Below are 16,804 nucleotides of genomic sequence, written 5' to 3'. Positions count from 1 at the left end.
GGCTGTTTCTAGCATGTATCGTTTAATAGCAATCTGTTTCCACTTTTGGAAATCTGGAAAATGAAGCAACAACAATAAATATTGAGGCATAGCATAATCTTGGATCTGTGTCATTCAAAAATAGATATATTGAGTGGATGGATATTTTGTTCAGATACTTTTACCACCATGAAATATTCGCATGATAAATTATGATGGGTTTACTATTAAAAATTTTTAAATAAATGTAGCTATCAGAATTAGTTATTAGATGTCACTGTGATTCCAAATCTTGAATGTGATATTTTTAGAAAAGTATACAGAATATTGGAAACTGAACCTTATAAAAAATGTGATATGCAATCAATAAAGTATGAGTGGTATTTTTTTTCAGCTAATTTACTACTTGAAAAATTGGGCAAATGTAGATATGGAATAAAAGTTTGCTACTTAGGTATTCTGTTATGCTATCCATATACATAAGTATATAGATATGTTTATATGTCCATGTAAGGTATCTAAGTTCATACGTCCACAACCAGCATTCAGGCTTTTCCCCAGAACTCTTCTCTATTGGGTAAGTTCTTTTGGGCTCTCAGCCTCCTTTCAACTTGAGTACACTGTCAAAGCTGAACTCACTGTCAGAGAAATACTGTTTTGTAGACACATGAGAAGTTTACTTCTGCAGGTGTCTTCTTAGGAAATGCAGTCATTTGCATTCTTGACTTTTGGGGTGAAATTCTTCCCTATTCTGTAACCCATACCACAGAAACTCCACTTTCATTTGAACATACATATACTACACTTTAATGACTCTTTTCTTCTTCACATGCACTGACAATGTACAAGGATCTTTGTCCAAGGGCACTGAATATTAGAAATGTGGGTGGAGGAGGAAATCTACATTTCCTGCAATATTCTATAAAGTACATTTCAGAAGATTGATGACACATAAAACAGTGATATAATTTATCAATTTCTGGGAAGAAAATGTCAAATATAAGGAGATAAGGTATCCTATATTTGGACATGAAAATGGGAGTGTGCAAGTTTCTGGGAATTCACCTTTTATCTGAGGTGTGTACATGGTACATCTATATGGAAATGAGATGGTGGTATTGTGCAATTATATGTATGTTTTGTTACATATCACGTGAAGCTGCTGGTAAAGAGGATGGTGGTGAGTGTATACGTACATGTATGTGTGTCTGTGAGTGCCCTGTGCTTATTTGTGTGTATGTGTTTGAGCATGTGTGATTGCATTTTCCATTATGAGAGCACATAGTATATATAAGTGTGTGCTTGTTCATGATGGACAGTAATCAGCCATCATTATAGACATTTGGGTGAGAAAATCCACATAGGAAAATGCTTCTTTCTCAGGACATGCACATTTTCAAGGTCTTCATCCAGCATCACAAGGTTATCACAAGTTATCTGGGTGAGGGGATGTGAAGCATTTATGGGATTAATTTGTAAACAGTGAATCTAAGAATGGTTGTAAGAATAAGGGGACAATGGAGTACCTCTGTATTGGTAATATAGGAAAATAGGCTGGAAAAACAGGACAAATGAATGAGAGAATAAGTACCAAGGAGGAAAATTGGGACTATACCTAGTTTGAAAGTGTGTAACACATGAGTGTGTGAGCTTTAGTGGTGCCATCTGAAAGGGATATTTCTGATCAAGTTCCCCTACACATCTTAGCATGTCCCAAGTCTCCCCCACAGCTGCCCCAGTGTTCACATGCAAGTTTGTGCTGAGGAACTTTTCCCTATTTTGAAGGACATTACCTATTTGCTCCCCACAAGAAGCCTCAGTATTAGTGCCACTTTCTGGATTCACAGAGAAGCAAGCAAGGGTTGGACTAGAACCTCAGCTCTACCTCCTGCCTGAGCTCAATTCCACCTTTGCATCTGTCTTACCATGCTCCTCAGTAGGAAGGAGTTTGCTGGAAGTGGAGACACAGGTGAAATATTCTGAATCAGATGAATTCACTACTGCTGCCTGAGATCTGGCTGCTTCCAGCATGTGTTTTTTGGTAACAATGCCTTTGCACTTCTGGAAATCTGGAGAATGAAACAACAGCAAATACTGAGGCATAACATAATTTGGCTTCTATGTTATTCAAAAACAGATATATTGAGTGAATATTTTGTTTCAGGTATTATTACCACCATGAAACATGCACTTAGCTAATTATGATATGTTTATCATTAAAAATTTTGAAATAAACAGTAGTTGTTAAAATGGTTTGTGTGTTAGATGCCACTGTGATTGAAAATCATGAATGTGATCTTTTTGGAAAATACACAGAATATAGGAAACTGAACCTTATCACGAATACGATAGTCATTACATTATGGTGTTATTATTTTCATATAATTTCCTTTGTGAAAAATTGGGCAAATAGTGTATATGAAGTAAAGTGCATTAAGCAACAATTTCTGTTAAGTTATAAATATACATAAACAGATACGTTTATATGTCCATGTACAAAATCTAAGTTAATATGTTCATATTCGGCAGCCATTCAGGTTTTTCCCTGGAACTCTTCACCATTGGATGAATTCTGCTGAGCTCTCAGCCTCCCTTCCTCTTGGGTCACATTGTCCAAGCTGAATCACTGTCATTTAGGGGCTCTTTTGTAGACATATGTGAGAGGTTGACCTTTAGAGGTGTCTTTTCTCAGGAAAGGTGATTTTTTTGTATTCATGCCTTTTTTATTTTTGCCTTCTGTAACTCATAACACAGAAACCCTACTACTTTCATTTGTACATCCATATACTACACTTTCATCACTCTTGCCTTCTTCATATGCACTGAGGATGTACAGGGGTCCTTGTCCAAGAGCTTTGAAAACTGGAAATGTGGAAAGCAGGAGGGAGTCTCCATTTCCTCTAAATATTCTACAAAGGTCATCTCAGAGGAGAGAAGAGGATCTTCTGTCATCTCAGAGGATACAACACTAATGTGATTTATCTATTTCTGTGAAGTAATTCTCAATTATAAGGATATAAGATATACAGTAACTGGGGATGAGAAGTGAGAGCATTCTTTTTTTTTTTACTTTTTATTGGAGGTGAGTACATGGTACATCTCTATGGAAAATGAGATGGTGGTAGGTTTTATGCAATTATATGTATCTTTTGTTATATATCAGGTGAATATATTTGGTACTGATAAAGTAGAGGGATGATAAGTGAATGTGTGTGTGTGTGTGTGTTTGTATATGTCCTCGTTTGTGTGTATGCATTTAATTTTGCATGTATGTCTTAGCACACATGTTTGCATTTTCCATTAGGAGAATACACACTACATATAAGTGTGTGCAGATCTACTAAAGAAAGAAATAACCAACATCCACAGACATTTAGATGAGAAAATCTAAATATGAAAAGGCTTCTTTTAAAGAAAATATACATTTTCTAGGTCCAATTTAGCATTATAAAGTTAACACAAGTTATCTACGTGAAGCCATATGAAGCATTTATGGGATTAATGTGGAAAACAGAGAATCTAAGAATCATTGTTTGTAGGAATGAGGGGAAAAGGTTGTACAGTTCTGTAATGGTAATAGAGGAAAGATGAATGGAGAAAGAAGGGACTACTGAATGAGAAAATAAGTATAAGGAAGGAGAAATTGGGCAAAACCTAGTATAATGGTTTCTAACACATGAGTGTGTGAACTTGAGTTGTGCCTCTAAGGGAGAAGTTTCTGATCAAATGCCCACATACATTGAACATCTCCCTTGTCTCCCCCACAGCTGCCCCAGTATTCATATGCAGGCCTGTGCTGAGGAACTTTGCCCTATTTTGAGGGACATTCACTATTCACACTTCACAAGAGGCCTCAATATTGGTGCCTGTGCCTTGAGTCCCTCCCTGCTATTCAAAAGAATAGAGAAGTGAGCAAGGGTTGGACTAGTATCTCAGCTGTACCTCTTGTCTGAGCTCAACCCCACTTTTGCATCTGCCTTACCATGCTCCTCAATGGGATGGGGTTTGCTGGTAGTGGAGAGAAAGGTGACATATTCTGAATCAAATGAATTCTCTCCTGCTGCCTGAGTACTGGCTGCTTCCAGCATACATGGTTCAATAGATGACTCTTTCCAGTTCTGGAAATCTGGAGAGTGAAACAACAATAAGTTCTGTGTCATTCAAAAATAAATATACTGTGTGGATATTTTATTTCAGATATTGTTACCACCATGAAATTTTCTCTCATGCTAATTACCATTAGTTTACCATTCAAAATTTTTAAATAAATAGTAGTTGTTAAAATGGTGTGTGTGTTAGAGTACAATGTGATTGGAAATCTTAGTTGTGAAATTTTTAGAAAAATATACAGAAATTGGAAACGGAATCTTATAAAAAATGTAATATGTAATCAAAAATGTATGGGTGTTATTGTTTTGTTTTTGTTAATTTCCTTCTTGATAATTTGGGCAAATATAGATATGTAGTAAAAGATTATTATTTAACTATTTTTGTCATATATCAATACACATAAATATGTAAATATGTTTGTATGTACATGTTACAATATCTAAGTTCATGTGTCCATGGCATCAGCCATTCAGCTTTTTGCACTGGGACTTTCCTTCATTAGGTGAAGTTCTGCTGGGCTCTCAGCCTGTCTTCCATTTGGACTTCATTGTCCAAGCTGAACTCACTCTCAGAGGTTCTTTTGTAAACACATGAGAAGGGTTTACCTCTGCAGGTATCTTCTCAGGAAAAGCAGTTGTGTTCTTGCCTTTGGGTAGAACATTCTCCCACTTCTGTAGCCCGTTAAGACAGACACCCTACTTTCATTTGAACATACTTATACTACACATTCATTTTCATGACTCTTTCCTTCTTCATATGTCCTGATGATGTACACGGATCTTTCACCAAAGGCATTGAATATTAAAAATGTGGGTCGGAGAAAAAAATCTTCATTTCCTCCACATATTGTACAAGGTGATCTCAGAGGATAGATCAACTATAACACATTGATGCAATTTATCAATTGCTTGGAAAGTATACTTCAAATATAAGGTATAACACAGGCTGTGATCAGGCTTGAAAATTTGTGGTGCCTGTATCTTGGAATTCTCTGTTTTGTATTTTATGAGGTGTGTACATGGTACATCTCCATGGAAAATGAGATGGTGGTAGATTATCTGCAACTATAGGTATGTTTTGTTATATATCAGATATATATGTTTGGTTCTTGTTAAGAGGGATGGTGATGAATTTATGTTTGTGTGTACTTGTGATGATGTGTACTTCTGTTAGTATTTTTATGATTGCATTTGAGTACATGTTTATGCTTTCCAATATGAGGTACATAGTGCTGATCTAAAAAGAATAGAAACATGTTCACCCATGGACATTTGGGTGAGAAAATCTATATTTGAATATACTTTTTTTTCAGGACATAGAAATTTTGTACCTCTTGGTACAAAACATAGATAACTATATAGCATTATGAATTTAACACAAGTTATTTGTGTGAAGGCATGCTAAGCATTTATGAGATTAATGTGGAAAGTAGTGAATATAAGAATGGTTGTGTATAGGAATGAGGGAGTGGGGGAATACCTGTGTTATGGTAATAGAGGAAAGGCGAATGGAGAAAGGGGATTATTAAACAAGAGAAGTATAACAATGGAGAAATGAGGCCATATTTGAAGGTTTCTAGTATGTGAGTATGTCTTGAGCTTTAATAGTGTCATCTGAGGAGCAAGTTTCTGAACAAATTTCCATGCACCTTTTACCATGTTGCCTGTTTCCCTTACACCTGCATGGTTGTGTTGAGGAATTTTTTCCTATCTTGAAGGATATTCACTATTTGCTCCTCTCAAGAGACTTCGGTGTCAGTGTCTCTGCCCTGAATCCCTTCCCCCCATTCAAAATAGAGAAGCAAGCAAAGATTGGACTAGCACCTCAACTGTACCACTTACCTGAGCTCAACCCCACCTTTGCATCTGTCTTACCATGCTTCTCAGGAGGAAGGATTTCGCTGGTAGTAGAGAGACAGCTGACATATTTTGAATCAGATGAGTTCCCTCCTGCTGCCTGAATCTTGGATGCTTCCAGCATGTATGGTTCACTAGCAATGTCTTTCCACTTCTGGAAATCTGGAGAATGAAACAACAGCAACAATTACAAATACTGAGGCATAGAATAATCTGGGTTCTGGGTCATCCAAAAGGAGACATATTGAGTGGATATTTTATTTCAGGTATTATTAACCACCATGAAACATTCTCTTATGTTGAGTTTACTATTGAAATTTTAAAAATATTTAGTTGTTATTAAAATAGCATGTGTTAGTTGTTACTGTAATTGGAAATCTTAATTGTGATAGTTTTAGAAAAGTATACAGAATGTTGGAAACAATTTTATCACAAATGTGATATATAGTCAACAAAGTATAGGTTTTATCTTTGTCACCTAATTTCTATCTTTATAAATTGGGCAAATAATGGATATGGAGTAAAGTTTCTTAACTAATTCTGTTGTGCTATCAACATAGACAACTACATAGATATGTTTATATGTATATGTACAACATCTAGGTTCATATGTCTATGGCCTGCAGACATTTGGGCCTTTTCCCCTAGGATTGTCTTTGATTGAGTAAGTCCCTTTGTGCTCTCAGCCTCCCTTCCTCTTGGTCACATTGTCCAAGCTGAAATTACTGTCAGTTTAGGGTTCTTTGGTAGACACATGTTGGGAAGTTTACCTCTGTAGGTGTCTTTCTCAGGAAAAGTGATTTTTTTTTATTCATGCATTTTTTTTTATTTTTGCCTTCAGTAACATAACACAGAAACTCTACTTTCATTTGAACATACATAAATGACACTTTCCTGTCTCCTTCCTTGTTCATATGCATTGGGGATGTACAGCTCTCCTTGGCCAAGACATTGAAAATCAGAAATGTGGAAAGGGGGAATAAGTCTCCATTTCCTCCAAATACTGTACAAAAGGCATCTCAAAGGATAGAAGGCTTTTAAAATATTGATATAATTTATAAATTTCTGGGATATAGGACATAAAATAACCTGTGTTTGGGCATGAAAATATAGGGGTGCATGTATCTGAGAATGTTCTGTTCTGTACCTTTTATCTGAGGTGTGTACATATTTATGAAAAATGATAATATGGTGGTAGGCTTTGTGTAAATATGTATGTTTTATTACAAATCAGGTGAATAAATTAGGTGCTGGAAAAGAGGGATGGTGATAAGTCAATGTGTATGTATGTGTGTGTGTATTTGTGTGTATGTGTGTGATTATGTGTGTATGTTTGAGCATGTGTGTTTGCATTTCCCATTATGAGAGAATATACTATATATATATATATTTGGGCTGGTATATGAAGAGCAGAAATCGGCATCATCCATAGATATTTGGGTGAAAAACTATATATTAAAATGCTTCTTTTTAGGACATATAAGTTTTCTAGGTCTTGGTCTGGCATTGAAGGAAGGAGTCACACAAGTTATCTGTGTGAAGGGATGTGAAGCATCAATAGGATTGATGTCTAAATCACTGAACTCATGAATTTTTTTTTTTTAGAAATAAGGAGGCAAATGCATACCTAAATAAGGGTAATAGAGTAAAAGATGAGTGCAGAAAGAGGGGACTATTGAAGGGGAGAACAAAGAAGGAGATATTGGACCATACCTATTTGAAAGTTGTGAACATATGAGTGTGTGAGCTTTATTTGAGCCATCTGAGGGGAAAGTTTCTAGACAAATTCCCATTTACCACTTAGCATGTCCCCTGCCTCCATCACAGCTGACCCTGTGTTCACATGCAGGTCTGTGTTGAAGAACTTTTTCTTGTTTTGAAATATCATCTCTATTTGCTCCTCCCAAGAGGTCTTAGTTGTCAGTGCCTCTGCCCTGAATCCTTTCCCCCATATTCAAAAGAATAGAGAAGTGAGCTAGAGTTGGACTAGCACCTCAGGTATATCTCCTGCCTGAGCTCAACCTCACTTTTGCATCCAGTCTTACCATGCTCCTCAGTAGGAAGGAGTTTAGTGGTAGTGGATAGACAGCTGAAATATTTTGAATCAGATGAATTTTGTCCTGCTGCCTGAGTCCTGGCTGCTTCTAGCTCGTATTTTTCAATAGCAATGCCTTTCCACTTCTGGAAATCTGGAGAATGAAACAACAGCAACAACTACAAATACTGAGGCATAACATAATCTGAGTTCTGTGTCATCCAAAAATAGATATATTGAGGAGTGGATATTTTGTTTCAGGTTTTGTTACCACCATGAAGATTCTCATGCTAATTATGATGAGCTTACCGGGTGTTTTAGCATGCTCATCAGTAGGAATGTGCTTGCTTTCTGAGAAGATATATTTGGAATCTTCTTCAGATGTTGAAGTTTCTCCTCCTACCTGAATCCAGTTCATCCTACATGGGGCAGGAGCAACCTGTTGGAATATCTGGAACCCTGAAAATGTAGCAATATCAACAATCATTGAGATATAGCACAATATGTGCTCTATATCATTCCAAAACAGATATGTTTTGTGACTATTTTATTTCAGGCATTACTACGCTTGGAACTTCCTCTCTCTCTCTAATTACAATGACTTTCCCATTCAAAATTTCAAAGTAAAGGTAAACAACAATTATTGTAATCATGGATGAAGTAGATTTTCTGTGATAGAATATCTTGAATGTTATATTTTAAGAAATGTACATAGATTATTGGAAACTGAATCATAACTAAAATGTGATGTTCAATCACTAAAGGATGGATATTAATGTTAGTTGAATTTCTCCATGAGAAATTGTGCAAATAAAATATTTGTAGAATGCTTATGGAGAGCCGTTCATTGTGACCTGTTTATTATATATATATATTTATGTATATATTCATAAATATAATAGATATATTTGAACTATATTATAAATATATTTACAAATATTATATATATTACAAACATATACATTCATATATTTACAAATATCTTATATGTAAATATATATTTATATATCTACAAATACATTTATTATATGTACATTACATATACATATTTACAAATATATTTACCAATGCATTTACTATATATACATCATATATAAGTTACAAATATATTTATATATATTGATATAAATATACAATAGTAATTATATATAGTAAATATATATTAATACAATATAAATATACAATAGTAATAAATATATAAAATATATATTTATTACTATTGTAATGAATAAATGAATATATATATATATATATATATATATATATATATATATATATATATATATATCTCCAAGACCAGTAGCCATTTATATATTCCCGACCCAGAACTCTCATCCAGAGGCAGGAGTCTGCTGGGTTCTCAGCTTCCTCCCTTTCATCCAGGCTTTTCTATTCACTGTGAACTCACTGTCCATTAGGAGCTCTTTTTTAGGCACTTGAGAGATGTTGAACTCTGTAGGGATCTTCTCAGAAAAGGTGATTGTATTTTGCCTTGTTTCAAAGGCTTGCCTCCCTCTCTGTATGCCCTAACACACGATTTTTGTTCAATTTGGAAGGCACATTCTCTATTTTTTCCTCTCAATGGGCCTCAGTACTAGTCCCTCTGCCTTGAATCCCTCTTTTATATTTCAAAGATCAGTGAAGTGAGTAAGGGTTGTACTAGCACCTCAACTGTACCATTTGCTTGAGCTCAGATCCCACTTTCGCATCTGCCTTACCATGCTTGCCAGTAGGAATAAGCTTCCTGGTGGGGGGTGCATAGGTGAAATATTCTGAGGCTAATGAATTTCCTCCTGATGGATGAGTCCGGTCTGGGACCGCTGCACATGGTACAGGAACAACCTCTTTAAACTTCTGAAACTCTGGTTAGAATGAAAAAAAAAAAGCAATAAACATTGAGATACAGCAATTATCTGGGCTCTGTGTCATTCAAAAACAGATGTGTTGGAGCTGGGGATGTGGCTCAAGCGGTAGAGCGCTCACCTGGCATGTGCAGGGCACTGGGTTCGATCCTCAGCACCACATAAAAAAGTAAAATAAAGATGTTGTGTCTACCAAAAACTAAAAAATATATATTAAAAAATTCTCTCTCTCTCTCTCTTTAAAAAAAACAGATGTGATTGGATATTTTTTCAGACATTATATGTGTGTGTGTGTGTGTGTGTGTATACATATATAGAGAGTGTGAACGGAGGGGAATTATATAAATAATCAAACAATTGTCTTTCAGAGAGATCTTTACATTGTTTAAACTCTCTCATGTGTCTACAAAAGAACTCCTAAATGACATGAGAAGATTTTGGACAGAATAGCCCAAGAGAAAAAAGTTTTCCTGTCAACCCAGGCAAACTTCTCCCATTGAAGAAGAGTACCAGGGCCAGAACACCTAAATTGGCTGCTGGCCCTGGATATGTATATTTACATCCATATTTGTCTATTCATGTATATATGAATAGGTCAACATAATTTTTAATTAAATATGTTTGTGTGTGTGTGTGTTTGCACACATATATGGAGCGAGAGAGTGATGGACAGTGGTACAGATAGATAATTTCTAGCTCCCCAAAATGATAAAAATTCTTTGAGAATTCCTTAAGAAGTGGGCATGGTTCTATTAAATCTGTTAAACATTCAGACCCGCCTCTCCTCTACCTCATACCTCTGTTAGTGACTTTATCTGATGAAAAGGTGCTGCAGATATTTTCAGGGGTAGAGTCCTGTGTTGTGTACCTGTGATCTTGGGTCAGCCCTGAAGGTCCCAACATTGCAGTTGATTTTTCTGAATCTAACATTATTGAACAAAAGAGGGAGAATCAAATATATGACATTATTTTAGATTAAACAATCATTCAAAAACTACTACGTAAAATAACACATATTTTGTTTGTCATCATGAAGATTATATTTAACTTGCTTTTTAAGTTTCCAAAATCTATGTATTAAAAATGTTTATTGGATTGATATATCTTTGTGGGGCTGCATTACTCAGAATTAGCATGTGCTTTTGTAAGTGTATCAGAGACTCAAAATCTTTCCTGGCATATAGGAAGTCACCTTTATTATTTGTTTGGACGTCTTTACTCATCTTAAAAATGAATTTGACTCTGGTATGCAGGTAAAATGTTTTCGCTTGTCACCTCTAGATTACCATATAAAACTTCTGCATCTTCATTCAAGAGTTAGAATTTGTAGGAAAGAATCCAGTGATTCCAACTTTTGTCCCACCTCATCTCTTCCAAAGAAGTGCTCCTTGTGGCTGCTGTTGGCAGGGCTTCTGAAGCACAAGGGCCTGGTGAGGGGTGATGAGTTCTTCGCTTAACAGGAGATTCTGTGGGTTTCTCTACAACTGGCTCCAGACTGAACCTCCAGTCTGGAGTGCCTATGTATTCTCAAGTGTCACAGCAACTCCTTGGCCTTGTCACTGGTATGGCACATTCTCAGACTCACACAGTGTCCCCCTGCCCACACAGGGTTCTAAGTTTTTCATCTCTTGTCATCATATCAGATCTGATCTTAGAATATTACCAATTTAAGAGTACATTCTGAGTCGCTGGGTTTTTTCCCTTGCATACTCTGTCCTGTTCAAACAACTTTACCTCTACCATGAATTTAAAATATATTATAAAACTTCCTAATTTCACTTATTTCCTTTTCCTCTGTATTTCCAATGGAAAGGGCCATACCTTTGAATTCACAAGCTTTATTAAATAGCAAAATTTTAATTCTTAATAAATGAACTCATAAGCACATAAGTCCTTTCCTTTGTCAATAAGTTTCCATTTGTTAAGCAAATTTTTACTCTCAAATTGCATCATTTATTTTTTACATCACTGGAGAGTGTCATGTGTATGATTTTGGTGTAGAGATGACAAAATATATCGTTTGTGGTATAACTTTTTTAGAAAGTATGCATGTTTGTGAATGTCTCTGGCATATGTATGTCTGTGTATAGGCTATTGTTTTTACCATATTTATGAGTGAGTGTATGACTGAGGTTTTCTTGTGTTTGAATACAGTGTGAGTATATATCTGGGAGACATTGTGGCATTGTTTGGTACCTGTATATTTCCTCTTGCATGGACTGTTATCTGTAAACTATGGACTCTTGAAGGACAAGCAGTTACACTGTAGCTATTAGGTTTGAATGAGACTGTGACCTTATTCATTTTGGAAGATCTGCAAAGACTATCAGAATGTTATTGAATGAGTGTGACTCATGGATAGGAGGTAGATGATGTGAGATTCTAGATAGTGGATTATGTAATCTGGAATAGAGAGAGGAGTTTGAAAGAGGGAAAATGGTTTTGATAATGTCATGCATTATTAATTGGACTACACCATTCGACATTCTACTAAAGTAGGGTTATTTCTATGAGTTGAATGAAGATTGTGTCATTCAAAGCATGAGGTTAGAAGAAAGAAGATTTGAGGAATGCCTGCACTGTGGAATGTGAATAGAAAGATTTAATCTGTGAGGGTATGAGTTTATGTGTATGTATGAGGGTCTAAGGAAAAGGGAGTAAGGAATGGAGAATGAAGGAGTACATGTTTATAGAGATAAATTTGAGAACCTATCATGTTAAGACTAGGTGGGTGAGGTAAAACTTCATCTTTTTTTTTTTTTTTAAATCAGGGTAAAACTTCATTTTTTTTTTTTATGGAGATAAGAGGTTGTGAATGACCAGAGATTAAGAACCATTTTAAATCTCTGCCTCCCTTCTTCACCCATGAAGAGATAATAGGAACTTCACCCCTTCTTTCTGGAAGGTAAAAACAGTTATTAACAATATTAAGAATCCTTTTACATTCTTCAATCTGTACCCTCTGGTTGTCAGATACTTTCTTGCAATTACCAGTAGAGTGTCACTTTTCAGGTTCAGACTTAGTGAGTCTTCCCCTTTATTTTTGAGAAAACTATCATTTCTTTAGTTACGTCTTTTCCAACCCAACCCTGCTCTTATATCCTTGAACTTGTACGCATTTCTTTTCTAGATTTCCCTTGAATCTCAAGCTTTGTTATACATAGATGCAATAACCATATCCCCAAGGAAAAGTAGAAGACCTGGTGTTCTTGCTGTGATCTGGGCTTGGGCTTTATTTTGCATGTATCAGTTGCAGACAGGAGAGCTCAGTTGGATCTCAGCCACATTTATATTTCCCTTCTCACTCTTCACCCTCATATCTAGTTGAAACATCTACACTTATGGGTATTCCTGGTCTCAAAAGGAGAAAGAAGAGAAATGTTTGATATAAAAAATGGAGTTTTCTTATTTCCAGGGAACATGACCAGGTTATGGATCATCTTTTTATATGCTCATTATTTCTGTTAAATTGAATGGAAATTAAAGAAATATACTAAATATTTCATTCACAAAGTTGCTCACTGTGTGCCAGAAACTCATGGAGAATAAAATCTTTAAAATTTGAGTATTAATAATGTTAATTTGGCCCAACTTAGGTGTGTATATGTGGTCTTTATTGAGCTGGTTGCAATGTGTATATCTTGTTACTCTGTTGTCACCTAGAGTGAAATTAATATTAAATATTTTAATATTTATTACCTGAATATACATTTATTACTCTGTGTAACACATTTCGTGATGGTCATAGAAAGTTTAATGATGCCTCCCTAAGATATTCATATCTTAATTCCTGAAACCTGTGAATATTATCTTCTGTGACCAAGAGAACATTATAAGTGTTATTCAATTAAGGAGCTTGTGGTGAGATTTTTTTGAATTATAAGGGAGGATCCTACATATATAATCCTAAGGATATTTTTAAGAATGAAGCCTGAAGGTGAAAAGGCAGGAGAAATGCTGTGACAACAGTTTGAAGAAGTCAGAGTAAAGAAAGAGAGCAAGGAATGCTGGGTGCAATGGCACATTCCCACAATCTCAGTGATTCTAGAAAAATGATACAGGAAGGTTACAAGTCCAAGGCCAGCCCCAGCAACCATGTGAGAGTTTCTTTCAAAATAAATTTAAATTTAAATTAAATAAGACTAGAGAGGCTCTGCTGGGTTGACTTGACCACCAATATTGAAAGGTAGGAGTGGGAGAGAGAGAATGGAGCTCTAAACCAAGGAATTCAAAAATCCTCTAGAGCTGGAAGAGAGAAGGAACATTCTGCACTTGAACCTCTAGAAGAGACCAATAGTGTCAATACCTTGATTTTAGACTCATATGACATTACTTAGAATTCTGATCTCCCGGACTGTAAGAAAAAATTCATATTGTGTCAAGCTCATGTTTGTGATGATTTGTTATAACAGTTAATAACAAATAAGGAAACTCTCCAATCTTTAAAAATCTCTATGCACTTCATATTGAGCAAGTGGCTTTCTCATGGGAAGACCATAGATTAGGCTGTTTCTCTTTTTTTCTTGAGGGCAGGGTAATGTCTGTGTCAATGACTTTACCTTTTCTCTGAGCAATATAAGGAGCGGAGGATACTTTTAAATTCTGGTCATTTTCTTACATATTATTGATATCAAATACTTTGATTATACCTCTTTTATCAGTTTTGCATTAATAATTAGTATTTTGGGGGTTTAGAACATCAAAGCCTATTTGTATCCAACTGCAGAGTAACCCATTTGTTAGCTCACCATTTGTTCCTGATTATCGTATTTCCTCTGTGTTCAAATTAATTTTTCTGATTAGATTCTTTCCATTAGTCTTTTTAAAACCTGTTTATCATTTTGCCTTAAAATGTCTTTATTTATCTTTATTTTTGTCCGACTGTGAATGTTCTTTATCTTCAACACACTATCTTGTCTATCTTTCCATGATTGATTTTGAAAAATTTACTGTTTGACAAATCATTCCTTGGAAGGTATTTTCTCAATAGTTATATTGAAATCTTTATATTGGAGTTTTAAATTTTTGGTATAGTATACTTGGGGTTGAATTTACTTTGTCAATCTTATAGCAAGATTATGATGTTTCCCAATTCTAAGAATTTGCATTCTGACTCTATTCTCAAGAATTCTCAGAAATATCTTTGATTAAGTAATCGTACTTTGATAAAGTAATCGTACTTTAAATTTTTATCTTGATTTATCTTAATCTCTCTTTCATATTTTCTATTTATCTCACTTATTTATATGTAGGTAATGCTCTCCATTTATGTCTCATTTGTTGTTGAACTTACCTATATTTTCATTTCAAAGAAATAATAAAGGTTTAAGGAGACAGATGTGCCCATGCTAATTTGAACATTATATAGAATACATATCTATTAATACATAATATAGCACTCTGTAAACATGAACAATTTTGTGTGTCAATTAAAAAATTAATATAAAACCAAAATCTCAAAAATTAAAAAAAATATTTAGGAGATATACTGCCAACTATACAAACTGATTTCCTGAAACTTTTAGTCTGCAGGTCCAGAAAGGAAACAGCACCAGATGAACTCCGCAGTTAACTGAAAAGGATATTGTTTGGAAAGAGTTGTCTCTCCCTTACTTTGAACACATGCTAGACTATTTTAATATTAGCTTCATTCCCATTGATGTGGGTGTTAATAATTGGTCAAATACTGTTACGTTAGCCTGGCCCTCTCCCTCAACATTCCAGGGCTAAACACAGGAATTTAAAAATGGAATGATAAAGAGTACTTCATCTTTGAAGTACTCTTTGGTTTATATTTTGGGCCCAGGGACCAATCACATAGGAGTCATGGAGAATTTTCACTCAGTCACAGAATAAATTTTCTAGGACAATATTTTTCATTTCTGAAAGCCTGATTATGTAAAAATATTTTTTTATTTGTAGTATTTTGATTTTTCTTATATCTATGATAGTTTTAAACATACTTATTTAGTATCACTACAAAATAGTGAAGTAATTTTTTTTCAGGGTTAAAACATGTTGCACTTGTGCTTAAAGAATCTATAGTTTCATGTTTTTATATTTCCAGATTGTTAACTCATCTTCAATGAGTCATTATTTGCAGGATAATCTTAAAGATGGTTGATTAATAATTCATAGTTCTACATTTCCAAGTACCAGGTATTCCTAGGGTAATACTAGGCATGGTTTAATTTTATGTTTGTTCTTTCCTTTTAGGTTTGACTAATATTATATGTTGTGGATACTATGCCTATGAATTCTACCACCTATTCCCTGATAGGACTTCTAAAAAATTTTTTTTTCACAAAATGTATCCACTGAATTCCTCCTCTTCACTCTCCAAAAAGTAAAATATATATGTGATGAGGTTCTGTCAATTGGACAGAAACAGAAATCCACCCCCCCCCAAAAAAAAAAGAGAGAGAGGAGAGAGGAGAGAGAGAGAGAGAGAGAGAGAGAGAGAGAGAGAGAGAGAGAGAGAATGTGCCAGTAGGGCAATATTATGAAAGAATAGGTCCAAGCTATACCTTTCTTTCAGGAACTGAGCAGGGATGCTGAACTGGATTTCTTCAGGTATGCTCAGATTCCCCCTGTACTAATCTACCTAGATTTTGCTCTTTTACCTTTCCCCTTATAAGCATAAAAGAGAAAGAGGGTGAAAGGGGAGTTGCGTAATTATTTCTATTCAGAAACTCTTTCCTCATGAATCCAGGCATTGTCCTCCAAAGTGTACAGAGATTGTGGCTAATATAAGTGTTAAGTATGAAGCTCCTAGAAAATGGAACAAAGATCATATGGATACACTAGGAACTCACTTCATTTGTTTATTCAAACAACAAATTTTCTGAATATCATGTGCTGAGCTCTAAGAATAGATATGGCTCATGACTTCATAGAATATAAAATTTGTATCCTTCTAAAAACCAAACTTGTGTGCTCACTATATTATCATAGGGTGTTGA

General features: G+C 35.0%; 1 protein-coding gene across 2 annotated transcripts in view; it reads right to left on the bottom strand.

Moving 5' to 3' along the window:
* Positions 1-16,256, bottom strand: part of LOC124101212 (uncharacterized) — a 29,236-nt gene extending 12,980 nt beyond the window's left edge. Inside the window, exons 1-6 of one of the 2 annotated variants that reach the window (XM_058583350.1) lie at positions 10,640-16,256; positions 9,699-9,842; positions 8,290-8,439; positions 7,991-8,134; positions 5,964-6,107; positions 3,962-4,105 (exon numbers count right to left, since the gene is read on the bottom strand). In XM_058583350.1, the coding sequence (XP_058439333.1) occupies positions 3,962-4,105; positions 5,964-6,107; positions 7,991-8,134; positions 8,290-8,439; positions 9,699-9,842; positions 10,640-10,772 (859 nt within the window). In that variant the 5' untranslated portion in view covers positions 10,773-16,256. The remainder of the gene's footprint in view (positions 1-3,961; positions 4,106-5,963; positions 6,108-7,990; positions 8,135-8,289; positions 8,440-9,698; positions 9,843-10,639) is intronic. The other variant, XM_046457064.2, reaches the window with a different exon arrangement.
* Positions 16,257-16,804: the final 548 nt, after the last annotated feature.

Source organism: Marmota monax, unplaced genomic scaffold, assembly GCF_021218885.2.
Source record: "Marmota monax isolate L192 unplaced genomic scaffold, Marmota_monax_Labrador192_F-V1.1 WCK01_AAM20220418_F8-fsc00263, whole genome shotgun sequence".
NCBI classification, from domain to species: Eukaryota; Metazoa; Chordata; class Mammalia; order Rodentia; family Sciuridae; genus Marmota; species Marmota monax.
The sequence above is the reverse complement of the archived record's forward strand: the minus strand, read 5'-3'. Positions and strand labels throughout refer to the sequence as shown.